Raw genomic sequence first — 27,961 nt, forward strand, 5'->3', positions numbered from 1 at the left:
CTCTGTCTTTCCTGGATTTAAAACAGAAAGTTGTACTTTGATGAATTCTTTAGTTGATTATTCTTCAGATGAAGAATGTTACTCTCCATCGCCATTAAATTCCAAGTCTGATGTTAATGAAACCCTGAAATGTTTGAAAAATAATGACGAATGGTTATTTCTATTTATACTTTTTAGAACGGAAAACTGCTGAACTGTAGTGCTTTAAATTTCATTACATATTTTCCCTCTCATTTTTCGTACGCATATATTTTGCTTTTATGTGTTTTTCTCCCTGAAATTTTCTCCATGGCTGTTTATTTCATTAATATTATGCTCATTCTGCTCAGAGCTTAGTTTTCTTTCTTTTCTTTTATAAATACCAGCTTTACTCTTTGTATACAAAAAGAAAACCAATGTTATTTGGCATGAAGTTGAAATACTTTATTTCTAACTCATGTCACATGCAAATTGTTCATGTAGTGGATGATGTTTCTTAGAAGATACGCATTGAATTTCTGTTGCAAGTTTTCAAAATAGCATTGTATTTAAGATAAATAAATACCTTTGTGCTGAACAGTAAAGTCAGACAAAACAATGTAAGTAGAAGCACAAATTTGTAAATTACAGCAGACACGTGTTTCGGCGTTACAGGGAACGCCTTTTTCAATGCAAAAAATAATGAGCTTATGGATGAAAAGACATCTGACAAAAGCTCATTATTTTTTGCATTGAAAAAGGCGTTCCCTGTAACGCCGAAACACGTGTCTGCTGTAATTTACAAATTTGTGCTTCTACTTACGTTGTTTTGTCTGACTTTAGCATTGTATTTGTTTGTGTATTCTACGTCTTTTAGGCTAGAAACTATACTCTGTTAATTCTAAAATATTTTTTTCTGATTCTTCTTTTTTTTTTTTATTTGTAGTTTTCCAAACGCAGGGGTGCCCACCTGGGGGGGGGGGTCGTGGCACAGACTGCGGCATTGAAATTTTTAGGGGGGTTGTTTTAAGGAGTAGTTTTTCCTTTTCTTAAGGGGGTCTTTGCGACATTTAGGGGGGGGACGCCCTCGCTCTTAGGGTGTGTGGGCAACCCTATCCAACTTACCCTGGGTTCTTGATCTAATGCCCTAATTTTTTCTTTGTAACAAAAATAACAATAAAAATAACTGTAAACACTTACTTTAATAGTAGGAATTCAGTTTTTTTGCTCTGATCTTGATAAAAAACTGTTCAAAAAAATATAATTGCAGACTTCAGAAAATTACTTAGCTCTGCTGAAATAACATTTTCCAAAATATATTTTGTTCAATATAACTACCATGTTATTTCATTATTGGATTTGTAGGACTATAAGTATTTGTAGGTCATAAATTAAAAAAATTAATTTAGTTTAAAATTATTGACAATGTCCTAATGTACTTTCAGCTGCAATGAGCCCCTTATCCCCCTATGCATGCATAAGAATGATTTTTTCGCTAAAAACAGTTACCTGTGATTAATCAGATTTTATCATCTTCATGTTGCTATTGTACATTTGCTAATGTACATTGGGGAGGGAAGAGGGGTATAACATACAGAATATTGTATAACATCACGTCTTGATTAGGTTTTAAAACTGGTTACCTGAAGTTGCTTGAGTAGCAGCATTGGTGCTCATGGGGGGGGGGGGCTTTTTCAATGTTTTAAAGCTTTAATTTTTAAAAATATTTTTTTCCTTTTGCTTACAAAGTAATAAAAATTACATTCTTGAATGTTTTCAGTTTTGGAATTTAGAAAAAGGGGATTTATATTTCTGCTTTCCTTAGAGAACTGACAGAAATGTGTTGCCAAAAATTTATTATTTTATTCTGGAAACAAATTCAGAGTGCAGATTAAAATTTTAAGATAAAGAAGTTTTAATAACTCATTCCTTATATGGCTTAGGTCAAAATGTTTTGATCTTTTAAAAAAATTGAAAGTATTATTATCCAGAGGAGTACTTTTTTGCCTCCAACTTAGTGGACCCCCATGAATTGCACATTGCACATATGATTTTGCTTTTATGCATGAAACATAAAATTTAACTGACATTGTTTCCTGCCTTTTTTTCCAAACTACTTGCAGGATTCACAAATAAAAGTTATCTAGAGATGGACCACTTAACTTTTTCTGCAATTTATTGCCACTGTTTTAAATTTTTTGTGATTATATTTTCATAAGTATCCCTTAGACACCAGAAGTTAGATCCACCTTCTCATGGAGGGAGGTATCTCACTACAGAATTCTTTACAACATTTATTGAAAACCTTATTATTGCTAATTTTGGCTCAGTGCATTGAAATAGTATTGAAAAGTTGAGGCATTCAATATGATGTCTACTTTCAAATGTTCTGAATCTATGTGCAGACTTGTCCATGTTTAACTTAAGTTGTATTTACATTTACTACTATCTATATTTTATTTTAAATAGCCTTTATGTTTAATTATTTTTATTGTATTTTCAGCTCTCTTCTTCCAGTGCCTGATGAAATTTCACAAATGTATGAAAAATATTACAGAGCCAGATGCTAAAAATGATCCAAATAAACATGGTGGAAAAATCAGATCTTTTCCTCATGAAAGAGGTGTATGGGCTACATATGTTTACATTCAATGTAAGAAAAAATTAAAGTATCATATTGTTGATCCTTTTTGTTTTAGAGTTAACAAGTAAAGTAATATCTTTTTCACTATGCATTTTAATGTAAACATGCTTCAAAATATGTTAGCATTTTATTTTTTCTCAAAAACTTTTTCATTCATAAATTTATGCTGTTTTTGTTTAATTATGAAGTAAAAAATGAAGATTATGTTTCTGCAAATACAAAAATGACGAGCAGCAGACTCTGCGTCTAGATAGACTGATCTTAGTCAATTTATCAGTCCTCAGTAAAAATCAATAGCTTTCTTAAAATTATCTACCTCCTTGCATGTTACAGCTTCTTCGACTAAGCTTTCCCAAGTGCCTACATCCCTAGTAGTACTTTTTCCTCATTTCCAGATTATTCTAAGATTTAAATAGCTTAAAACAATGACCCCTTGGCTTGCCTTTGATACAAAAGTTTATACAATTTGCATCTTTCATTTTGATAAACAGCTGAAACATGTCCTCTCTGATTCTCCTGCCTTTTAAATTGGATGCAAAAATTTGACAACCCTTCTGGCTCACATTTTTGCTCTTTTAATGAAATTTTCTTTAACTTGTTGGCATAAGTGCTCGAAAACTATAGCATATGTAAAATATAGCATCTTACTGATTATCTGGGCTATTCACTGGGAATGGCGACATGGAAAATCTGAAAACATGGATAGTCCAAAACGGTTTATTTTACAATGGAATAAGTTACATGAGAAGGAAATAGTTTTCATGTGTATATCTTTGAATATAACAACCAAAATTTTGAACAAAAGTGGAGTAATCAATCAATATGGTTTTTTTTTCCCTATAATTGATTATTATATGAAATTTAACCTTTAAATATGCAGCTTTTTACTAAATAAGAGAAAATGCTTACACCATAATCAAAAGGAAAAATTCACATTGTTAAAATAAAAATATATTGCTGAAAACAGAAAGCATTACTTATCTAAAATTATTGTTACTTAAAATATTATCTTGCTAGATTGTTTGTGTTATTCAAAGATTCTATAATACCACAGATAAGCCCCCTGAAGAATTCTTAGAAATGGTTGAAGAATTGAAGAAAGTGTCAGAATCTCATGGAATCATTTTAAACACTGTAGAAGATTTTCACATTAGTTTATCGAGAACGGTAAAGCTACGACATCACTGGATTCCACTATTTGTTGACTCTCTTAAAGCTCATTTAAGTTATTTTTCAAGGTAATGTATTCTAATTCTTATTATATGAGCTAAAGTTTTCTTATATGTTTGCATATAAGCCAATTTTGAAGGTTAGTGCAAGGTAAAATATTCTGTTGCTAAAAATTAAATTACCTTTGTACAAAGAATAATGTATAAAGGCAGGGGTCTCCAACCCTTTTTGCTCGAGGGCCACATTGTAAATTGTTGCAGGCAAGGCGGGCTAACAATCCAACGATATTTCAGTTCAGATGGTTTTAGTAGTTTTTGGTCAAATGAGGGGAAAAGAACGGGCAAGCAACTATCCTACAGAATTTTTTTGAAATTGAAGTTCCAAAAATGCAATTTTTAACTATCTTTGGTGACTTTAGACAGAGAAGGGAAAATCAGGGACTATCCTCTAGGAGGAAGCAGTTGCCCCTTCCTTCACCCCTCTGGCTAAGATGATGCTTAGTGTTGGTTTTTGAGATTTTCTTGGCTTAGTTTTCTTCTAAAATGCTTAAAAAGGAATATTTCCAAATTTAAAAAAAAAATATGTTTCTGGTTTGTAACAGTGGCGGATCCACAGGGGGGGGGGGGGCGATTGGGGCGATCGCCCCCCCCCCCTCCCAACAGACTTCGTGGTTTTTTTTTTTTTTTTTTACTATTAGGTTGCATACCAAAATAAATCGTTTTTGTTTGAACACTTTCTGAAGAATAATCTAATTTTTTTTCAAATTCAAAATTTATACATTAAATTTTTTTCATTTATGCTCAAAATTTAAATGATAAATGTTAAAAATTGAAAGCGTATTTCCTTCTCAGCGTTTGTTTTATATCGTTCGAAGGTGTAATCATTCCTGCATATTTATAACTGGTGCCATACATACGTTTTATTTTTGCTCCAGGGGGGGGGGGTATTACATATTCCCTTAATTTGCGGTTTTTTAGTTGATTGATATGAAAATACGGGTTTTTTTTCTCCTTTATCTATTTGATAAATTTAATTATTTTATATATAAATGTGAGTTGATGAAGTCAGTAGCATTGCTACGGTGGCGCGGATGGTTTTGCCCCAGGTGGCACCTGAAATTGATCTTCAACTTTTTTTGAAAAATTTAAATGCTTCAATTCTAAAAAAAATTCCCCAACATTTCAATTTATATTAAAAATTATTTTGCAGGGTGGGGCTAAGCCGGGTGACACCCCCTAGATTGTGACACTAAAATGAATATGAGAAATTTCGATGTTTCAATTCTGAATTTTATTTCCAACATGAAAAAAAAATATATTTTTTCTATCAAACATATTGGTCTTACTAGAAGGGCATTTCAGGCGGTTGGTACTCATATGGAGTGGGGCGGGGGGGGGGGGGGCGGAGACACCCAAAATGCATGTAAGAGATGATAATGTAAATACCAACGGAAAAATATAAATACCAACAGAAATTCGCATATGTTTTATAATCTCTCAAATGCATTGGTATCAATACGAGGGAAACGTTTATTTCGGATGATATCCCTCTCGGGGGGGGGGGGGACACAATTTCGTTTTGTTTATGAATATTGTATGAACTTTGTTTCTTTCATTGAACATTGAATAAGGTTTTTTTTTCGCCTTCGGTTGATGGGGAGGGGTGAGGGGTGATAGCCCAGATTACCACCCCGGTTGACATCCAAGTTTGCTACGCCACTGATTAAGTGTAATTTAACAATGCTGTAACAGAATATGGTTTATTAACAGATCAATTTTTTTTTTAATTGTTAAAAGATCTTTTCTGTCTCTTGTATTTCGCATTTCCTAGTAAAATCTTATTTCAAACAAAAGTAAACTACACTTAAAACGTTTTATTTTGATCCTAAATTTATTTTAATACTGGTTAAATAGTGGAAAATTATGTTTTGTATAACGAAAATTAACCGCTTTATTTGTTTCTGGTTCTATCATATAAGCAATTTTTGTTACAAGATTTATTTCGATACATCTTTATTTAAACTTTTGTTTCGCGTTTTTTACTGCCGCTATTTGTAGTTATAGTGAACTTTGGTAGTTGCTTGTTTTCATTTTTTCGGCAATCATTAGACATTATTTTTATTCAAAAATGTATTACCGAGGAGATTCATAGAAATGCCTCATAAATCCATGTCATATCGATCTCTGAAAATCCCACGTTACATTAGAATAGTGTTTTCTTTCATTCCATAATAGGATGAGAGAAAATATATAAAAAATGGCGATATAAGGGAATGTATTTCCTTTATTTGTAAGACTCAATTTAAAAGCTCATGAATGATCTTCTCAACGAAATAGCTTTTGTGCGTCCGATACTTTTGAGCGCATGTGAGAACGGATGGGATGGAATCATAGGCGGCTCGTGGGGGCAACTCTCCTTTTTAAAAACAAAGGGGCACTGCCCCCTCCGTTTTTCTAACTTCAAAGTTATAGATCGACTGGGAAATGCTGGTGCTGATCGATTCACGTGTTTAAAGAAAGAAGAATTGACTTAATAAGGGTACTTTAAATGTTTGTCACATTTTTTGATGAAGATTAAATTGGAGCTTTGAATCGAAAGAAGGAAGTCTACTGTTGATATTTGTCTCGAGATTTCAGGTCGTGTCCCTAGGTTTTTTTTTTTGAGACGATCATTTAACCAACAACAAAAATACCATAGCCCAATTTTATAAAATTTAAAATAAAGTAATAAATAAATAAATAAGGGGCGCTGCCCATATCCCCCCTCCCATGACTTCTCTGACCCCCCCCCCCCCAAAATGTTTTATGGACCAATCGCCCATCGGATAAAATCGCCCCCCCCCCCCAAAACAGGCCTCTGGATCCGCCATTGGTTTGTAAGCTAACCTGTGAGCAGGGAGAAAGCTGCTCGTGGGCCAGATTTGGCCCGCTGTTGGTTGGAGAGCCCTGTATTAAGGTACACGTTTCGAACAAAAATTTTTGTATTTTGTTAGCATGAGACTAAATATATGTTGAAATAACAAATTTTTTCCTCGCAACTTCATTGTTATGAACTTCATTGATGAAGTTACAAGTGTCAAGGGTAAAGGGAATTCTTTTAACTATGAAACACATAAATGAAAATTTAATAACAAACCTTTGATTTGAATGCACTTTTCTTCTTGCAATCCAGCACAATTCTTGCAATCTTGCAATATTACAAAGGTAATATTTGTGTTTCAGCACAAATGAGCTTTAAGTATGTAAATTCTTCATAACTCTTTATAAAGTCAACTGAACTGTGGCAGATATTTGTAAGATAACTTCTAGCCTTGTACTGGAAATGCAGTGTTAGTTTGTGAAAATACAAAAAAAGAAAAATATTTTTTAAAGTTTTAGAAAATATTTTGAAGTGTTAATGTGTTAGAATCAAACTGAAAAACAAACTGTTATGTATGAGGAAATTTTATATTAGGTCAGTGCTAATTCCTGCAACTCTAAAACTACATTCAGTTATTGAAACTTTACCAGCACAAAAATACAAATCAGTTAAGTTCAAAATTATGCTCGTCTAGGGTACATACTAAAAAAAACTAGGAGGTGGTATTTCTTACCTGAAGTATAATGTTAAGTGGCATTGTTATGAGAACAACATGCAAATAGTGAGATCCTTAGTGCAACTGAGTTTTGTGCTAACTTAGATTCATTTAATCTTTTTTCATAGTTTAATTTCATAGGGATGGTAAAATAGTGAGCTTTTAAATTTTTATGTTTATTTAAACATTTTGAATATTAAGAAACTGTTTATAATGTGTGTCAAAAACTTATCTAGATTGTTGACTTTGCAAGTGAAAGCTTGAGGGTTTGAAATATATCAAAGTACCATTTAAACTTATTAGTGTTTCCCCCAGGCTTTTTTAGGAGGGCATTGTGCCCAGCCCCTTTTAAGCCAGCCCTCTGATGTGCCCTCCTTGCCAATTAAAAGTTTGAATAAAACTTCATCGCAAAAAAAAAATATTTTTTCGAAAAATAAAGATCATGTCACGTCCTTGCCTTCTTTCAAACACTTATCCAATAGAATTTGAATAGAAGGTAAATCTGAATATCTTTAGCATCATCATCAAAACTAAACATTAAAAAGCTTTTCATGATTTAAAAAAATAATTATTATAAAGAAATACTTAGATTTTGCATGCATGTAGAACATCAAAAAGTTAAAAAGCATCTTTTTACTACAAAACTTCCATCAAAAAGGGCCCTTTTAATTGAACTGGAAGCAGCACTAGGCAACCCATCAATCGCAATCCACCGATCGATTTCGAGCCTGCTTTCATGATTCCGGCGACATTCTTGACCTTGTTTATTTTTTGTCAGAGTACCATTCAAAAACAGTATTTTCCGGGGGGAAATCAGTCTCAACTTCTGAATCAAAAGAGTTTTTAAAATGTTTTAGAACTTTTTAAAGTCTATGAAAGGGCCACCATTTATAATATTTAAGAAAAAAATCATTTTTGCTTTTTGTTCTTGAAAAATAATGTTTGCAAAAGTTAGTATGGTTTGACAGATTATACTTGGTATGAATGTTTCATAATTTTTTTAGCAAGGAAGACAACTGTTTTGAGCAGAATTTTATCAGGGACCCAGCGAGGAGAGATCAATCAAGTCGATCCTATTTTTTTGTCAAATTGGAAAGTAGATTGGCAGTTAATTTAGGTTGCCGATCCCTGAACTAAAGTCTTATCTGAGCTTATCTGAAAGCACCCTGCCCCTTTTCAGTCTGGGGGGAAACTACTTATTTTTGTGTTATTTTATCAGTCTCTATTCATCTGTAACTACTACAATGATAATTAACTTCATTTATAAAAATAAAATGTAGTGTCAGTCAAGCATCATTTTACCTCACTCTTCTACAAATCTCAAATTTTTTTTTATCTCGGTCATCTTTTCTTTCTTCAACTATCAGAGTAAGCTTTTCCTAGAAAGCAGAAATGACAGGAACTGATTTAAGGAAGTGAATCCAGTGAGTGGGGGGTGGCAGGACTCCCTCTTTTTATAGGGGGCTCCTGTATCGGGCAACTTGTAATCAAGTTGTCCAAACAATTTGAATTTTCCAAATTATTTTCAATATTTCATGATTGTTTGCATCAGTTCTATGGTTACATATTTAATTATTTGTTTTGACCCCACGTTTATCAAAACTTGTTCTGTCTGATTTTTAATCTCCTAAAATGTCTTCAAACAAAATATAAAGAGCTCTCATTATAAATGGGCCATTCCACGAAAAAGTCAACATTTGTCCTGCACAGGACAGTTCATATACTTCATTAAAAAGTAATCATTTTAAATGGTAATGACGAAATTTTTTTGCTTAAGAAATCACACATAAGTTTGTAATCTGCTAAGCAGAAAAAAAATTGTTCATTAACATTTTAAAGTATTATTTTTAATTAAATATATGTGGCGTCACATGCAAAGGGAAGTGACAGTTTTCCATGGAATGGCTCAAATGATAAATTGTTGATTTAGAATTAGTTTTAGATAGAAGAATTTGCAAAAGTAAAAATTAATAAAAATAAAATAACACAAAGTCTTTTCATTTTGAAAAAAGTTGAAAAGAACAAACAAGTCTTAGGATTGATCATGTAAGAAAAAGTAATTTGTAATGTTATGAATTGAAAAAGTTTCCTAACGGTATTTGCCATTGTGCAGGTTAAAAGCAGTTCTTTGAAAAAAAAAATAATAATTTTCAAAGTCTGTTAATTTGCACTAAAATTAAGCATTATTAATGAACATTATTTTGTGAAAGAAGTCCTTAGGTTTTTTTCCCCCTTTTTTAAAAATCTTCATTCAAATTTTTTGTTTTAATCATAAATTAGAAATATCAAAACATAAATCAGTTGACATGTTTTTGATTTTTTGTTTTTTGAATTTTCATTGAATGTTAAATAACTGCATTCCTTCTCTTTTTCCATAATACTAATAATTTTTATATGATTTTATACTTAGGTTCAAAGTAGCATTACAGTCTCTAGATGTGTATGAAAATGAGGAAAAAACTAGGTATGTTCATTAGCACATTTGTTTTTCAAATGTAATCTTGAGAATGCCAGTTTAAGATGTATTATTTCGTGCATATGTGTTAAAATGCTTTTCATTTACTACTAATATTTCATCATTTTTCTCAGTTCCTAATGTGTGGTGCGCACACTCACATTAGGAACAAATGCTATATGTATACTAGAGGACTCGACAGACGTTGTTCTGTCCAAACTTTCTAAATTGAAAAGTTTAAAAAATTCAATGAACTATCAAGTGTTTAAACGGTTTCGTTGAAAAAAATAAGTAGTATAAAGAAAATGTTTTAAGCTGGTTGGTGTCAGAATGCGTATATTTATTACAACTTGATTTCTCTAATGTCTACTGAGCAGTTGTTTTATTAACTATTTTTTCTCCCGTACTTGATGGTTTGTTCCTTCAGCCATACTCAAAGGATAAAAAGTGTCCTCAGATATAAAGTGTAAAAAACTAACTACCCATCCAGAACAAATGGGAAAATCTGCTTCAACATCCCCCATATGAAAAAGAATAAAACAATCTAAAGGATAAAGGATATTGTTTAAAAAAATGATAAAGGTAAAAACATTTCTCTGAATAAGCGAAAATCACTCATCCCCCCTCCCGATGGTAAATACATTCTTCAACTAAAATGACTAAACACTCTTTAAAAACAAAAATCTTCTTTGCAACTTGAAATATTTTGCCAAATAAGCAAAAATTACAATAAATTACATTAACAGTGGCTGTAAAATGTAAACAAATGATCACGCAACTCTATTGTTTACAGCCAAGTCGCCAAACCACCACTTTACTGTAATCCAGTCAATCAGTGAGCCAAGCTAACTCTGACCGATTAGCAATCTGATCTTTTGAACGAAAACTTTTAAAACTTCATATATTGCCTAATTTGTTCTTTCCACCAAAGATAACTATCTTCCACTGCACTGATCTTTTGTGTATCAGACTACCCTGCTGTAATTTATCTAGACAAAAATTAAATTTGTTTTGTCTTTAAATTCCATCATCTTTTCCTTTAATAATGTTCTGATTAGTTTGATAATCCTTAAAGTATTCTTGGCAATGGTGCCAAAACTCAGATGGATTTGAGCCGAGAAACAAATGTTGCTAGGTACAGTACTTTCTGATCATTTGGTTAGAAAAACCTAAAGCACCGAACTGGTCACATAGTTCCACTACGACGACAGAACACATGTTTTGCGTGAACCTTCCAGTACTTTACTTTAAAATATATCACGGGACATAAAATCGTTGCTTTCAAAAAATGAAGCCTTCACTCTCTCTCTCTACGTTTTATCTATTCTCAATTGACATATCACAGTAGGAGATTTCATTACAAAAAGCAGAGCTGGCTTTCTTATTGTCCTTTGGCAACAGGTTAAATATTTATTTCAGTTCCCGCTCAACAATAGGTTAAAATAAATATTAATCATTTGGGAGATATAACCATCCAATATTTAAATTAACTAATAAATTAACAAAAACGTTTCCAATTCGATCCATCGTGCTTCTAAACCATGCTCCCCACAACTTAATTACACACAAAAAATTTGATCAAAATCAGTCCAGCCATTTAAAAGCCTTATGGTGACAAACATCTGCACAGAAAATTTTTATATATTAAGATTACTGTGAAAGATGGAAATTGGAGAATATCGATTTTCACTGGCAACTCACTGGAAATATTCAGTCTTTTGCCTATATCTTTGGTGTGTGAATGTTGGTATTCATTGGCTAATGTCAGTACCAGATTGTGGACTTTCAGAGTTACATATCTATTAAATCCCTGCTATACCAAGGCACAAAGGGTATTGGAGAACATGTTTTACACCTTCTCTGTAACATAACTGTTTAAAGAAATTTATTTTTTACTCAATATGAGTTAATAACAGCAACATAATGAAGTATAAAATATATGCTTTGTTGTTTTACGACTAATCTATTTAAAAAAGAAAAAAAAAAGCATCTAATAAACCTTGAATTACATGTACTGCCAAATTTTTGTTGAAATTATATCATATATTACTGCATGTAGACATATTAAATTGCAATTATATAAAAGTATACACACAAAAAAGCAGTAATTATAGCATAAATGTAATTGAAACTCAGACTTGAGCCAAAGCAGATATAGCTTCTGGTTATGAAAGGTGTCATCTTTACTAATAATAAAGCTCAAAGTCTCTATGTCTGGATGTCTATAGGATGTCTGTGACGCGCATAGCGCCTATACCAGTGATTCCCAACCTGGGGGGCGATCGCCCCCAAAGGGGTGATCGAACTCTTCTAGACGGCGATAAATTTCTGGGGGGGGGGCGACCGGTATTCGGATACCTGGTAATAGGAAATTCTTAACCTTTCAAGAACTATATTTATTAAAACAAATCGGTACACAATTCAGAAATATCTATCAGAATACCTATGTTGTGTAATACCGAACCAAGCATATGGCACGTCAAATAAAAGAAAGTCGTTCCCAGAAAATGAGGCATGTAGGATTTACAGCTCAATCAAATCTGCTCGGATAAAAAAAATCATAAAGGCGAAAAATAATATCTTTTATTTTATTACCGTTTTCACGAGGAAGAAAAAAAATCTTGTAAGCTCTGTCTGACCGTTGGCGCCAGCATATATTTAACGCCTGAAAAGTGGATGGATATGTGTAGGAATGGATTTTTGCATTTACTTATCAGTTGTCATTCAGAATCTTGCAATCAGCGCATATAACCTCCTCACGTAGTTTATATTGTTTGATTTAATTTAGTAAATTTCTGTTCAATTGTGCATGTTTCATAGTGTGGAAGTTTGATATGAATTCGAAAAAGAAGTGCCGGCAGTATTCAGCAGAATATTTAAAATTTGCTTTGTCACGACACCGCAAAATGTGCAGTTTCGGCATTGTCTTTTTTGCGATAAAACATTTTCTAGCAATGAAGCCCTCGCGAATGAAAGAGCATTTGTCAAGAGTGCATGGTGACAAAGTAAATAAACCTCTTAGTTATTTTCAAGACCTCAAAACAAAAGCGGATAAACGGCCAAAGGTGGGTACATTACTTAGAAGACAAGCAGCAGATCTTGACAAAGGGCTTCTTACGGAAGTGTCTCTTTTGATAGCAAAATGTGGTAAGCCTCATATGATTGGCAAAAAAATAGTTGAAAATTTTGCTTGATGTGGACTCAGTAAAAAGATAAGTCAATCTCTCCTCCTGAGTAACAACACAGTTTCCAGGGAGAATAGATGAAATGGCTGCTGACGTTGAGTGCAAAACTCATAAATGTTTTGAAACAAAGTAAATTTGCTCTACAGATTGATGAATCAACTGTGACAAGATACAGAGCTATTTTTTTAGCTTGCGTTAGGTTTATTAATGAGCTGAAAAAGATAACTGAGGAAATGTTGTTCGCCAGAACTTTGATTACTGCTACAAAGGAATTGTCGATTTTTAAAGTGGTGAAGTATTATTTTGAAGAAAAAGAAATTCCATTGCCAAATGTAAGTGCTTGCGCAGCAGATGGTGCCCCTGCCATGGCGAGTCGTCATATTGGGTTTCTTGCACACTTTAAAAAGGAAGTGCCAGAAGTGATTACCATCCATTGTGTCATTCATCGTCAACACTTGGCTGCAAAAAAATTGAGTGGTGTTTTACATGAAACCTTAAAATTAATCATTTTTGGTATTAACAAGATCAAAGCTAATTCTCTCAATGATCGCCTGTTTCGAGAGTTTTGCCATGAAAATGATGAAAAATTCGAACGCTTGCTTTTACATACGTCTGTGAGATGGCTTTCCAAAGGAAACTGTTTGCCCCGTTTCTTTGAATTATTCGACTCTGTAGCCGAGTTTCTCGACTTGTATGATCCTGCTTTAAGTGAGAATTTGAAACAGTGCAAATTGAAACTTGCGTATCTCACAGATATTTTTGAAAAAATGAACGAAGTCAACATTAAGCTTCAAGGAAACAAGATGAACCTCATCAAGGCCAAAAGCATAATTTCAGCATTCATTGCCAAATTCGAAATCCACAAGGCAAATATTGGCCGTAAAGAATTTATCCTGTTTCCTACTCTAAAAAAGAGTTTAATCGTGGATGATGAACTTCCTGAAGAAAAATTTTTAATTTTTATTGATCACCTTAATCAGTTAAGAAAGAACATGGAATCAAGGTTTGCAGATTTGATCAACTTACAAATTCCTGACCGCATTTTAGACCCATTTAGTTTTCAAGATGTGGATGAACTGGAAAACTCTTCGCAGACAGAGTTTATGGATTTGAAATTTGATTGTGAATCAAAAATTACTTTCAAGCAATACGGTTACGAACTTGCCTGGGTGAAGCTTATGGGTACTAACCCACAACTTTGGAAAAAAAAGTTGAACAGGTCGTCATCTCATTCCCCTCATTATATTTAGTTGAAAGAGGATTTAGCTCTTTAGTGCAGCTTCTCACGAAGCAAAGAAATAGATTGGATATCTGCCTCAAAGGGGACCTCAGATTAAATCTCACTAATATAAAGCCAGACATCAAAACTTTAACGGAGTTCCATCAAGCACAAGGCAGCCATTAAAAAGGTAAAAAAGAAGAAATCTTAACAGTTAAAGTTTTCAATTTTTTCCAGATTTCAATTTTGAAAAAAAGCATGTACCTGAAAAAGGTAGTATTCTTATTTTTGCTAAGTATGTAAATGAGGTTGGTTAATTAAAGTGCTTTAAATTACCTTTTTTCTTTTTTTGGGGGGGGGGGGGGAGGGGGTTAAGAATAAAAAATTCAGTTTTATAGCTAATCATTGCTTTATCATACACTTTTTGAAGCTTTAAACTAAAATTAAGCGTTCAGTAACATTAATCTTCATTAGAATCAGTGCCATCTAATTTGTGTTTTTAAGGGAAGTACGTGGGAGGGTGATAAGTGTAATTTAACTTCCAAAAGGGGCGATGGGCCAAAAAAGGTTGGGAACCACTGGCCTAGACCGTTCGGAGCGATTTTCATGAAATTTTGCACAAAGTTAGTTTGTAGCATGGAGGTATGCACCTCAAAGCGATTTTTCGAAAACTCGAATTTATTCTTTTTCTATTTCAATTTTAAGAACACTTTCCGGAGCAAAATTATCATAAGATAGACAAGTAAATTACGAAATTATCATGACGTGGAATGGGAGAGCGAATGAACATAGCCAGTTGGGGAGAAATTCGTCATCCATTATTTATAAATATACAGGCGTACCGAATGTCCTTTTAATTTTCAACTATGGGCAAAGCCATGCAGGTACCACTAGTTATTGAAATATAAGCAGATAAATCGGATGGAATGGGTTAGAGGTGATCATAAGCGTAATACGTTCAGAGTCGAGGACTTGCCCTAGTTACTTTCTTGAAATTGAAATCCTCAAAATGCAATTTTAGGCTAACTTAGATCTTGTTATGAAGGTCATGATCCTCTTGACCAAACTCCTAATGCGCTTGGACGATAGGTCAAGTATCCTACATTTTGCAGGAGCATAATAAACATGTAGTGCTTAAGTAAGATGTGAGTAATTAAAAAAGATTGTGGGACATATGAGGCTGTATGAGTTTTGAGTTTTGTGAATGAAATAAATGGGGATTTTTTGAAAAATTCTTTAAAATATTCGTAGACACAATGGCACTCAACTTACTTGTAACCAACTTTGTGATGTACCGACGTGCAATAAAATGAGGTTCTACTGAGTATATATATATATATATATATATATATATATATATATATATATATATATATATATATATATATATATATATATATATACAGGGGCGGAATGGCCAGGTCCGCTAGTTGGAGATCCTTGAGTGGGTCAACCGCAACCGGGCCTTAAGCAATTTTGTTATTAAACATAATACATTCAAGTTCCCACATAACATTTTTAAAAGTGTTATAACTTTTTAAAAAAAAATTTATTTTGTTTATTCTATGTGAACAAAGCGTGTTTTTAAACAGGTTTTTTTTTCATCCTAAAAAGGACCAAAGTAAATAGCTGAAGTCCACACGTGCGAATGCTTTCCTCTCTTATCAACTTCCTCGCCTGGCGGGCCATGGCTCCCACATTGTGGAAAAGGGAGGGGCCAGAGAAATTGGAGTTGGACGCGGCCTGTAAAAGGGCCCGGGATGAAAAAGGAGAAGGCCTACGGCTAAGAGGTGGGGGTGCGTGCGGAGAAAAGCCCCCGACCCTGCTTTAAATTCGCGGGCTATGCTTTGGAGTGTTTTATAATGATCCGGGGCGTGCAGAGGGTGACACCTGTTGGCCCGGTTAAGAGCCTGAAGAGGGCCCGAGATTTTTTAAACGAGGATTGAAAATGTAGGGACATAGGAGTAAACAAGATGAAGGGGGGCCCGTTTTCATCCCAGGCTCTTTTACAGGCCGCGTCCAACTCAAATTTCTCTGGCCCCTCCTGTTTCCACAATGTGGGAGCCATGGCCCCAAGGACTCTAAAAATTAGAGAGGAAGTTGATAAGAGAGGAAAGCATTCGCACGTGTGGACTTCAGCTATTTACTTTGGTCCTACTTAGGATGAAAAGAAAAACCTGTTTAAAAAACGCTTTTTTTCACATAGAATAAACAAAATAAAGTTTTTTTTTAAAAGTTATAACACTTTTAAAAATGTTATGTGGGAACTTGAATGTATTATGTTTAATAACAAAATTGCTTAAGGCCCGGTTGCGGTTGACCCACTCAAGGATCCCCAACTAGCCGACCTGCCCAGTCTGCCCCTGCTATTTTCTAGCTGATGGATATTGATTTAGTAAAAAAAAAAACTGATTTTTCTGCTATACTGGGGGTAGAGTACTTACAAAATGGGGTGTACTTCGAATTTTTTTAACTAAGCTGGTAATAATTTTAAGAGGGAATGCTTGCCAAGTAAAGTTGTTAATTGATAGTATAGTACCTTTAAATCTTTAAATCTTTAAAAAATATTCGAATAAAATCATAAAATCGTCAGAATCAATCACTAAAAAAATATTCAAACGTAGATCTACTAGTTTGGGAAGTCTCGTATACATATGCGATCCCTTAAGCACGAAAATTTTGTTCATTACCCTTTTAAAATATTATTTTTAATGAAATATATGAACCGTCATGCTCTTGACAAATTGTTCCTTTTTCCGTAGAATGGTGTTGTTGTACCATATATGTATGCAATTTAAATACAGATTTAAAACTTAAAGTATTTCGAGGGCCAAGTATTTTTTTTTTTCCTTTTTTTCAATTTGAGTTCTTATTGTTTCATATGTGTCTCTAACCTAACATAACTATTTAAGCTTTGAAGTATGCTGGTAATAGGGCCAAAATGCAGTTTGCTCATATAGAAGAAGTATATATTTTTTTTAAAATTCGCAATGGCGGGCCAAAATGTGATTTTGCCGACCGGGCCCAAAGGTAGTCAATCCGCCCCTGTATATATATATATATATACATTGGTGTGCAAAAATTAAGGTCAAAGTCGAAAAATTAGCATATCAGCTGATTAAAGAGGCAGAGCGGACAGAAAGACCAATCAGGAGATTAAGTAAGGTGATGTACGGTAGCACATGCGCAGATATGCAGGCAGACGTAATGGGGGAGTGTCTGAGTAGTATAAAGCATGTTGTCGGTGTAAGATCAGTATTTCTGGCAAAGAGATTGCACGCCGTATAGCAGTTAAAATCACACCGAGTTGCTGCCTCAGCGAGAAATGGCGAATAATCAATCTGTTAGACGACATCTGGATGCTTTTACCCGAGGTCGAATCATTGGGAAGTTGGAGGAAGGCCGCAGTGTGACAAGTGTGGCTGCAGAGTTCGGACATTGGTGTGCAAAAATTAAGGACAAAGTCGAAAAATTAGCATATCAGCTGAACGAAGAGGCAGAGCGGACAGAAAGACCAATCAGGAGATTAAGTAAGGTGATGTACGGTAGCACATGCGCAGATATGCAGGCAGACGTAATGGGGGAGTGTCTGAGTAGTATAAAGCATGTTGTCGGTGTAAGATCAGTATTTCTGGCAAAGAGATTGCACGCCGTATAGCAGTTAAAATCACACCGAGTTGCTGCCTCAGCGAGAAATGGCGAATAATCAATCTGTTAGACGACATCTGGATGCTTTTTACCCGAGGTCGAATCATTGGGAAGTTGGAGGAAGGCCGCAGTGTGACAAGTGTGGCTGCAGAGTTCGTAATTGCTCACAGCATCGTTTCACGACTTTGGAGACAATTTCAAACTACAGGAACAGCTATCCGGGGGTTCAGTAGTGGTCATCCACGAGGAACCACACCCGCAGATGACCGGTATATTGTCTTACAGGCCAGAAGAAACAGGCAGCAGACGGCGGGAGAAATCGCTAGACACACGACACAGGCGACTGGACGACCGATATCGCGTTTTACTGTGGCCAGAAGACTGCACGGTGGTGGTCTGTTTGCACTACGCCTTATACAGTGTGTACCTCTAACGCCTGCCCATCGGAGAAGGCGTTCTCTGTGGTGCCGGGAACACCGGAATCGGAGAGACAATGAATGGGGACGAGTACTCTTTACAGATGAGAGCAGATTCACTCTCAGTGGCGATTCTCATCGCATACTCATCTGGAGAGAGCGGGGAAGCCGCAATCATCCCTCGAACATCATTGAAAGGGACAGGTATGGAGGTTGCGGTGTTCTCGTTTGGGGAGGCATCATGCTTGGTAGTCGTACAGACCTTCACATCTTCGACGCACGTTCAGTCAACGGGACACGTTATTGTAACGAGATTCTTCTTCCATATGTGCGTCTTTTTAGAGGCGCTATGGGTCCGCAGTTCCTTTTCATGGACGACAATGCACCATGTCATCGCACAGTAGCTGCCGAACAGCTCTTAGAGAGTGAAGATATTGAACGTATGGATTGGCCGGCACGATCTCCGGATCTCAATCCCATCGAGCATGTATGGGATTTTTTAGGTAGATGCTTGGCAGCTCGTACCTTACCACCAGTAACGATTCGGGAGCTTCGACTGGCGCTGCAAGAGGAATGGGCAGCAATGCCTCAACAACTCATTGACACCCTCATTCTCAGCATGGGCAGACGCTGTGAAACCTGCCTAGCAGTCGGGGGAGATCATATCCCCTACTAAAGACCGGATGTTTCTTGCTAGACACCCATCACAGGGATGTTTCGGCCTTCATTCGCATTGCGCTCCATGCTACTTTTTCAATAAAGCTTCTTTTTATCCCTCTGATTTCTCTTTTAGTAAGTTGCTTACATTACACATGTCCTTACGTATTGGGGATCTTAGGGTATTAAATGTGTTGATTTGGAAAGCTTTTATACAAAGTTATATTGAAAAAACCGTCTCGTCCTTAATTTTTGCACACCAGTATATGTATGTTTCGTGGTAACTATTTTTCACATGCTTTTTCTTTCCGAGGTAAAAATTTGTACTGCTTCAGATGACATTATCATAGGAAAATTTAACCTGAACTTTCTTTTTTAGAACCTTTCTTGGTTTAAAAGCACATACTGGCTTTGAAAAGTTGGAGAAAATAGCTGACAAAGTTGATTCATGTCTACTAGAATTTAAACTTCCAACATTTTATCAAGTAAGCATTAATAAATTGTGTTTGAGTAATGATTTCTAATGTAACTTTTTGCCTAATGAGATAAACGAAATGAAGCACAACTTTTTGCTTCACGAGTGTCTAAGTTTACTTCTATTTATGTTTTGTCTCTTTTTTTAGAGTATAAATGCGTGAAACGCCTGCAACATTTTGCAGTCAATTTAGTTTTTTTCTGCAATTTTTAATAACAAAAGTTTTAGGATTAACCTGCAAATATAATCCTTTAAGAAAATGAAATGCTACATTAAATAAAGCACTCAATAGAGAAAACAGCAAAAATTCTTGAAAAAAATCTCGAAAATGAAAAAAAAATCTCAAAATTTAAGCCATGAGCAAGCTAAAAAGATTAGATAAGTAAGCAGAAAAAAATTATTCTATTAAATTTATTTTCATCCTAATAATCACCAGGCCAATTTTATTGCTTGAAAATAAATTGCAAAAAATCACTAAATTAAAAATCTCAATAGAACACAAATATAACAAAAGTTTGAAAAGTTGTACTTTCATGAAAACTACAGAACATAATATTTTGCTAAATATTTCTACAGGCAAGCTACCACTATTAATAGGTACCCATTTTTGACAGCACTTTTTTGTTCTTTTTACTCTAACCTGTTATAAATACACTTTATTTTACAGTTCAGTCCCAAAAAAAACCTTAACTCTAATGATTTCCCTGCTTTCTCTTGATGTGCATAAAAACTTTTTGCCCATTTATTTATTTTTGTTTTGCTACAAGCAAAAGTGACTTAGTAGTATTACTCATTTGTTAGTATTAACTATATCTTTAGTGATAACAAAAACTGGCAGATTTACCATTTGGCAGTTACAAAAAGCCCCACTATCATACCAATCCCAAAGAGATTCAAAATTGTTCATGACAAATGTTTTACCTTGTTCTATGACAGACATTGGATATCCTCAAAGATCCTCACTCCTACCAATTCTTTGGTTTATCAGTTTGCAATTCTCAGATTAATCTGAGCAAATGGATCTCTAAGTAACTTCTGTGATAGACAAAAGGCTCCACAAAAATGCAAAATGCTTGTGATACAAATGATGGCCTCCAAACCAGGAACAAAAGTAATTATCATAATTACAAACAGAATTCACGACTACACTTTCAAAAGGACAAGGCACAAATCTATAAAAAATATATATATGAAGCATAAAAATGGTTGGCTTCGATTGAAAAAAGGGCATATCTTTCTAAAATAGCATTGTCAAATACTTAAGAAGCAAAACCAAGATTTTACTTACTGACTATATAAAAACATGAATTTTCAGCACAGTTAAAAGTCAAGAATGTACTATGAAAATATCAAATCAAATAACCCAATGAGAAAATGAACAGCAAAATTTTAATGTTATTACTTAGAAATAAAATCAAGAGTTTACGAAAGTAACAAACACTGAAACAAATCTTTAACCAAAATTGCAATCTTGAAAAAATTTCTTTAAAAAACTCTGGGTGCAGAAATGGATTATTTTCATAATATATCAAAAACAAACCTATGTATTTGGGACCTTAAACTTCTTCATTAGATTTTAATTGAAATAGTTTCAGAATATTTATTTTCAATTTTCACTCTATTTTTAAAACAATTCCAAATCGTTTCATGGAAGTAGGTCTTAACAGCTAATTGTTGATAGAATTCAAAGAGATTTTTTCTTTAGTTGGTCTGTTACACTTGTAATTAAAAGAATGATAAAGACTACATTAATACTTTGATTGGTGTGTTTCTAAACCAATAAACTTTAATTATGCACATCTTTAAGTGAATTAACTAAAATTAAAAATTTTTACGAGTAGTATTTATATATTTCTGTTAATCAAACGTCTATAACTTGGAAGTTTAAATATACTTCTCGACCGAAGTTTTTTGGAAAGGTATAAGGTTTGATCTGTAGAAAAGTTGTCTTGTTTTAAGTACCTAATTAGTGTAAATTAGAAACTTGCCCCCCCCCCCATTTGGATATTGAAATGCAAAAAAGTAGAACCATAACTCAACTGGCTATAATTTTCTGATTGTTCTAAGCTTTATAAATTGCTACATATGTTAAACATAATAATTTCAGTGTGATAAAAAACTATAAGGTATCTTTGCTTTGTATTGTTTTGTAACAATTTTTTTTTTTTTTTTTTTTTTTTTGTATCCATTGTTTATTTTTTTCGTATATCAACATTCCATTACATGCATTAAAATTTTATATTATCTGTTTTTATCCCTTTAATGATCATTTAAAACATTTTATATTCTAATGTTGCAACATTTGAAATGAAAAATTTAAAGTCATTTGAAACATTCTATGATCTATTGCTGCTTCAATTGATATCAAATATTCTTCTCTTTCAGAATCCTTCATTTCATTTAAGTTGTGCTTCTTGCATTGGTAGTAAGACAGAAGAAATTGAGAAAATTTTGGCTGACCTAAATGTAAGTTGAATTTTAATTTCAATATAGCTATGAATCATAAAAAACGTTTTTTCTTCATGCAACTAGTAATACATTGCATTTCTTGGCCTGATAATAGTGTTAGCTCAAAAGAGTGCTCCCAGTGATTTATCAGATTAGAATTTTTAAAAATACTTAGATAAGCTCTAAAAGGAGTAAAGTACCTATTAGCGGTTTACATGAGACAAAAGGGACTTGCACATTAAAATCAACATCTAGTCATTGTAGAAACTCAGACTTTTCTTATCCATAACACTACTGTTAAAATCATATACTGTTGTACACCACTTTAAGCTTCAACTTTCATGGCTTCAACATTTTCTACCTTTGATAAAATTTTTAAAAATAAAGATTATCAAATGTATGTTATTTCTCTCACTAATTTTCTAAGTTATTAAAAATGATAAAACATCATTATTTCAATCTACTTTCAATAATAAAAAAATATGAAAGTTGCCTCAAAAGATTTAATAGATTCTTCAAGTGATGAAAAATTTTGCTGCACTAAGACAGGGCCATATACAGGAGAAGGGGGGGGGCTTTGGGTTCACCCCCCCCCCAAAAAAGTTCTTTTATATTTAAAAATTTCCAAAAAATATTGTTCCAAAACTCAAATGTCTTTCATATGTATAATAATTGCATGAACTGCTTTCATAATAGATACCCCGATAACTTGAACATTAGCGCAAATAGTGCAAAGCTCAGCTCAAAAGTTTTGAAACCCTCCCTGAAATTATTTTTTGGTTACGGCCCTGCGCTAAGAGGAATTGGCCAGTAACTTCCTATTATCCTTCTGCAATTCTACTTTTTTTTATCCATTGCAATTTTCTTGATCAATATGTTTTTGATTTACCTTTTTCGTTAATGTTTGTATTTAATATATTTAAATTATAATTAACCTTCATGAGATAACACTTGAAAAGTATGAATCTTGTATTGAACAGAAAGAAAACTCGCAGGGCCATACCTTAAGACTGAATTTTCCCTTGATAAACTTTCAAATCATTGCCTGCCAACTTTTTTTTTTTTTTTTTTCAAAACAGTTGCTTTGTCAATAATAAGATTAAACTGCTAACTAGTTTTTAATCCAATCCAAACTTTGAAAGGAAAGATGACAAATGGACTCATTAATAGTGTCCCATAATGTAATAAATAAAGTAATATAAATAATATAATCTTCTTCTCTGTTTTTACAGCCTAGGACAGGCCAAGACAGGGCTACTGAAACCCCCCCCCCCTGAAACTACCCCCATGTAGTTTAAATTTTGTTGTTACATTGTGACAGATAAAAAATAGTCAGTTCAAAACATGTATATCCTTCTTTAGCTTATATAAAAAAAATATTGATGCTAATGGCTTATTGCATCCCATAATTTAAAACCATGAGCTGGTACTGCAAAATGAGGCGCATCGGAACAGCTGGGTCAAACAAAACAAATCTTCTCAATCGTACAAAGAAATTCTCCATTGGGGTAATTTTCAGTAGCCTTTTTATTTTAGGAAGGTAATATCATGAGAAGTTCAGAAATAAATTTTGTCATTTTAGAAGCACAATTGGCTAATTATCAGGACTGCACATATAAAGCTAAATAACTCGGTTTTCAACATCCGCTAAACTTTGTATGTACAGACCTTTTCATGTTTTAAACCTATGGAAAGAATTTTTTTATTAGGCACTGGCCTTTACAAGTCTACAGTATTTAAATTTACAATTTGTTCAAACTGCATCGTAAAAAATGAAAAATGTCTCACAACATCAGAGATTTAAGATTTACTACATACATTCACTTGTGTGAAAAATAAAAGCTTTTGTTTAAAAGCTATTTTCTGCACTTTTTCTCCCCCTCTTCATCATTATTACTTGTTTTTGTCAACTATTTTAAAGATTGAATCATTACAAATAACAATTTTAATATTTGTTCCAACTCCCCCGTTTCTGCTCGGTAAATCAGAACCCCTTTCTGTGTACCTTGTAGAAAAAGGTGAATTGCAACACTGCTAAAAAATTATATAATGACGTGTTAAAATCTTTAATAACTTTTTTGATGTTTAAAGTTAAAAAGTGTTCGGATTCACCCCATTTTTACGGTATTCTGTTAGCAAAATATCGCCAACCACTGCTTCAGACTAACTTTCATTTTTCCTCCAGAGTACTGAAACATTTTAATGCATCACAGCAACTTTCTTTCTTTCTTTTTTTTTGGAAATATGTAGAAAATTAAGGACGTTCTAGGGGTCCCTAAACTGATTCACTAATTTCAGGACATTTTTTCAAGACCAGTGAAATGTTTGACTAAACAATTAATGCCATTTTATAACATTTTTTTGCTTAAAAAAAGTGATGATGATAACAAAATATGCTTTTGTACATTTTTCTTCAAATTTATATAAATGCTGATTTAACTCTGTTGATAGCACAAAAATTAATTTAAGCTTTATAAATCATTTCTTAACACGTTAGCTATCACGTCAGTCACTGGTTAGTGTGACTCAACTTTCCATTCAGGCCGAGTGAGTCATCAGTGACTGACAGTTTAAAATGAGATATGGAACCAAAAAAAAAAAGTCGTAAGTAAGTTTAGGATTGTATCATTAATGTACTAAAGTGTTATTCATCAAAAATTTTAATGGATTTTTTAAAATCGACTGTCCTTCCATAACTTTGCGCTTCATGTGACCTGGTATTTCACTTAGCTTATTTTATATCTTGGAAATCATTTTTCATAGTGTTCTTTACCATCATGTTTGGTCAAGGTTGCATAGAAACTACTTGTATGACGTAAATCTTTATAAGTGCATGTTGAAACTAACATGTTAAGCCCCCTTGTAAGTACTCGCCTTCCTAATGTGAATCTTTTTACGGAACCCATTATGTTTGTATTATAAATTTCAGAAAAGCAGTTAAAAATATCTTTCTAAATTTTTTTCTCCTCCTATTTTAGGTAGTTTTCCAGTTATTTCTCAATTCTCATTCCAAATGCAACCAGATATGGGTAACGAAAATTTGCTGCAAAAGTGGAAATAAATTATTCACATTTTCCCTCAAGTAATAATGTATGTAATGCAAAGTGTACATAAATATTTTTTAATTTTTATACATAAAATGATTGTATTGAATTACACACTTCTTTTAAGACAACAGATTTTCAACACAATTTTGGTTTTCTGAAAGGTAACAACAAACTTAAATATGTTTTATAAACATAAAAGTGCGTGTGACAAGATATTATATTTTACACAAAAAGGGAGAAGGAAAAAAGCGACAACAGTCGAACCTTGTTACTCTTGGATTCTCTTTTGTATACTTCAATTTTTAGATAACCTCAAAGGAAATAATCATATGCTGTTAAATCAGGTGACCGCCAAGGCTACTCACAGGACCCTCATATCCTATGATTTTGTTTCCAAACGTATTGGATAGAAATGTACGAGGCTGAAAGGATTCATGAGCTGAAGCCCCATCTTGCTGAAACCATCCTTGAGAAATCTCTTAACAAAACAAATTCTGATAAGATATTATATTTTACACAAAAAGGGAGAAGGAAAAAACCAACAACAGTCGAACCTTTTTACTCTTGGATTCTCTTTTGTATACTTCAATTTTTAGATAACCTCAAAGGAAATAATCATATGCTGTTAAATCAGGTGACCGCCAAGGCTACTCACAGGACCCTCATATCCTATGATTTTGTTTCCAAACGTATTGGATAGAAATGTACGAGGCTGAAAGGATTCATGAGCTGAAGCCCCATCTTGCTGAAACCATCCTTGAAAAATCTCTTAACAAAACAAACTCCTCTAAATAATCAGATAATGGTACTAATATAATGTCTCTATTTTTATCAGAATTTCAAGTATCATTGTAGATAAAAGGTTCAATTACTTCGTCATTCCATGTTCTACACCAAACATTTACAGATTAACGTATTTGTTGCCTGTTTTGTTATACGTTACGGGGATTTTCCAAAGACCAAAAATGACTTGTGAGTATTAACACTCCCTTATCTCGTAAGCTGACACTCATCAGTCCACAACATTTCATTCATAAACAATAGACCTTCATATTGTTCATTTGCTTTATTTACGTTGTTTTTTCACTTTAATCATATTGTATCACAAAGCTTATATGATAATTTTTCATAAAATAAGCATCATATACCAAAGTTTTTCTTTTCCATTTTATAACAATTATTTAGTGCTCATTAACTGTGTTGAAGGGTTTAAAATGTGATTTACCTTTAATTTCAATTCTTTATTCGTGTCAACAGAGGAAGAAAGTAATTTAAATCAAAAGAATCATAAAAAGTTTCATTTCCTTTTAAAATTTTACTAAAAAAAATCGATTTGCAATGCAGATTTTTGTAAGAATTATAACCTGAACTAAGATTTTTTAAATGCAATAAAATTTTGCTGGAAACATGCAACATAGGATATTTTTCTTTAAAAACAAAACCAAATGGTATTTTTAACGATATTTTTTATAGTTATCATTTTTTATGCTGATTTATATCAATATTTTTTTAAGAACTAAAAGTAGTGAAGCATTTAAAATATTTCTTCTTTTCCCTCATTTTTTTATGGTCAACAACTTTTACAAACATGAGTTGAACAATCATATTATTTCTAATAAAAGCAGAGGAATGTGGGGAAAAGTGAAATGGTGAAATATTTACTGTATTTAGCGCCACCTAGCTGGTGGTAGCACCCAATGTAGTACCTTTTGTAGTTTATTATAGTCAGGAGACAGTTCTCTGGAGATTAAAGCATATAACATTGCAAGCAAATTTCAAAAAAATATACTCATTTAGTAATATTTTGCAGTAAGTCAAAAAATATTTTTGTTACAATAAAATGATAAAGTTCTTGTTATTACAATTTTAAATATTAACTGAGACTAATTTTCATTGCAATATTTACTTGTTTAATTTTAAATATTTTGTACAATTAGTCAAATGCATGCAGTGCAAAGTGAAATAGTTTATTTTGCTTAATTATTCAATCATACATTAAATAACGTATTCATTTCTTCATCAAGTTATTCATATTCTTTCATTTATTCTTATTTTCTCATTTATTCACTATTTTATTCACTCATCCACTAGACCAAAAATATTTTTAATCATTAAATAGAAAATATAGAAAAATACTTTATTTTTCACTTTTCCCCATAAATAAAAAAAAGGGTGAAATTTTTCCACTTTTTTTTTTTCGCAAGTACAAATTTAGTGCCAAATATTTTAAAAAATGTTTCAGTGCAAGTTTTATTATGAAATACACTGTTCATTCTTCATGTACACTGTAATTTTTAAAACAAATTTCCAATTTGTTAATTTTGAAAAAAATAAGTTATCGTAACTATTTTACTTTGCCTCACATTCCCCTACAAAACCTTAATTTGACAGTTTCATTTTTTTAAAAACTGCATGCGTAATAAATTTAAGCCTTAATTATTTAATGCGAATAATTAATAAATTATTTGCATATTAACCTACAGGTTTCTTGCAAACTAAATTTTCAGCAAGTTTTTCGGAAATTATTTCTTTTTGTAAGAAGTCCTGCAAGGGTTTTGGAACAGTGATACTACCATCGAGATTTTGAAAGTTTTCAACAATAGCTATAAGTAAGCGTGGTATAGCACTTGCAGTTCCATTTACAGTGTGACAAAAGTTATCTTTTTTAGTCCTCGGTGAAACATATTTAATATTCAATCTCCGACTCTGATAATCTGTGCAGTTTGAGGCACTTGATATTTCCCCATATATTTTCTGATTTGGAATCCAAGTTTCCATATCAATTTTATGATATGCTGGTAATCCAAGATCACAAGGCGGCATTTCCATGATTTTGAAATGCAAACCAATTTCAGAAAATATTTCCTCTTGAATCTGAACAAATTCACTTAAAAGATCTTCGCTTTCATTCCCGACTTCATTTGCTGTGACACCAAACATTTCAACTTTGGTAAATTGATGAACCCTATTAATAAAAAAGACTCAATTTAATAACAATAAGTACATTTTAAAATTCTAGTTGTAATGTTAGATTAGTATTATGTTGTGCATAATTCCTAGGCAGC

The 27,961-nt window shown here is 33.0% G+C and overlaps 2 protein-coding genes across 3 annotated transcripts in view; one reads left to right on the forward strand and one right to left on the reverse strand.

The window, feature by feature from the left end:
- LOC129221882 (U6 snRNA phosphodiesterase 1-like) lies at nucleotides 1–26,817 on the forward strand. Of its 2 annotated transcripts, none has more exons than XM_054856251.1 (7): nucleotides 1–239; nucleotides 2,462–2,611; nucleotides 3,657–3,840; nucleotides 9,757–9,810; nucleotides 19,306–19,411; nucleotides 21,787–21,867; nucleotides 24,828–26,817. In XM_054856251.1, exons 2-7 carry the CDS (start codon nucleotides 2,482–2,484, stop codon nucleotides 24,933–24,935), a joined length of 663 nt encoding a protein of 220 aa, XP_054712226.1. In that variant the 5' UTR covers nucleotides 1–239; nucleotides 2,462–2,481; the 3' UTR covers nucleotides 24,936–26,817. The 2 variants fall into 2 exon arrangements, with proteins under 2 accessions (XP_054712226.1, XP_054712225.1); XM_054856250.1 differs by having other exon boundaries at nucleotides 1–153.
- Nucleotides 26,812–27,961, reverse strand: part of LOC129222924 (serine--tRNA ligase, mitochondrial-like) — a 51,679-nt gene continuing 50,529 nt past the window's right edge. Inside the window, exon 3 of the mRNA XM_054857485.1 lies at nucleotides 26,812–27,861. Coding sequence (XP_054713460.1) covers nucleotides 27,369–27,861 — 493 coding nt within the window. The 3' untranslated portion in view covers nucleotides 26,812–27,368. The remainder of the gene's footprint in view (nucleotides 27,862–27,961) is intronic.

This window comes from Uloborus diversus, chromosome 5 (genome assembly GCF_026930045.1).
Source record: "Uloborus diversus isolate 005 chromosome 5, Udiv.v.3.1, whole genome shotgun sequence".
In the NCBI taxonomy this organism is placed as follows: domain Eukaryota; kingdom Metazoa; phylum Arthropoda; class Arachnida; order Araneae; family Uloboridae; genus Uloborus; species Uloborus diversus.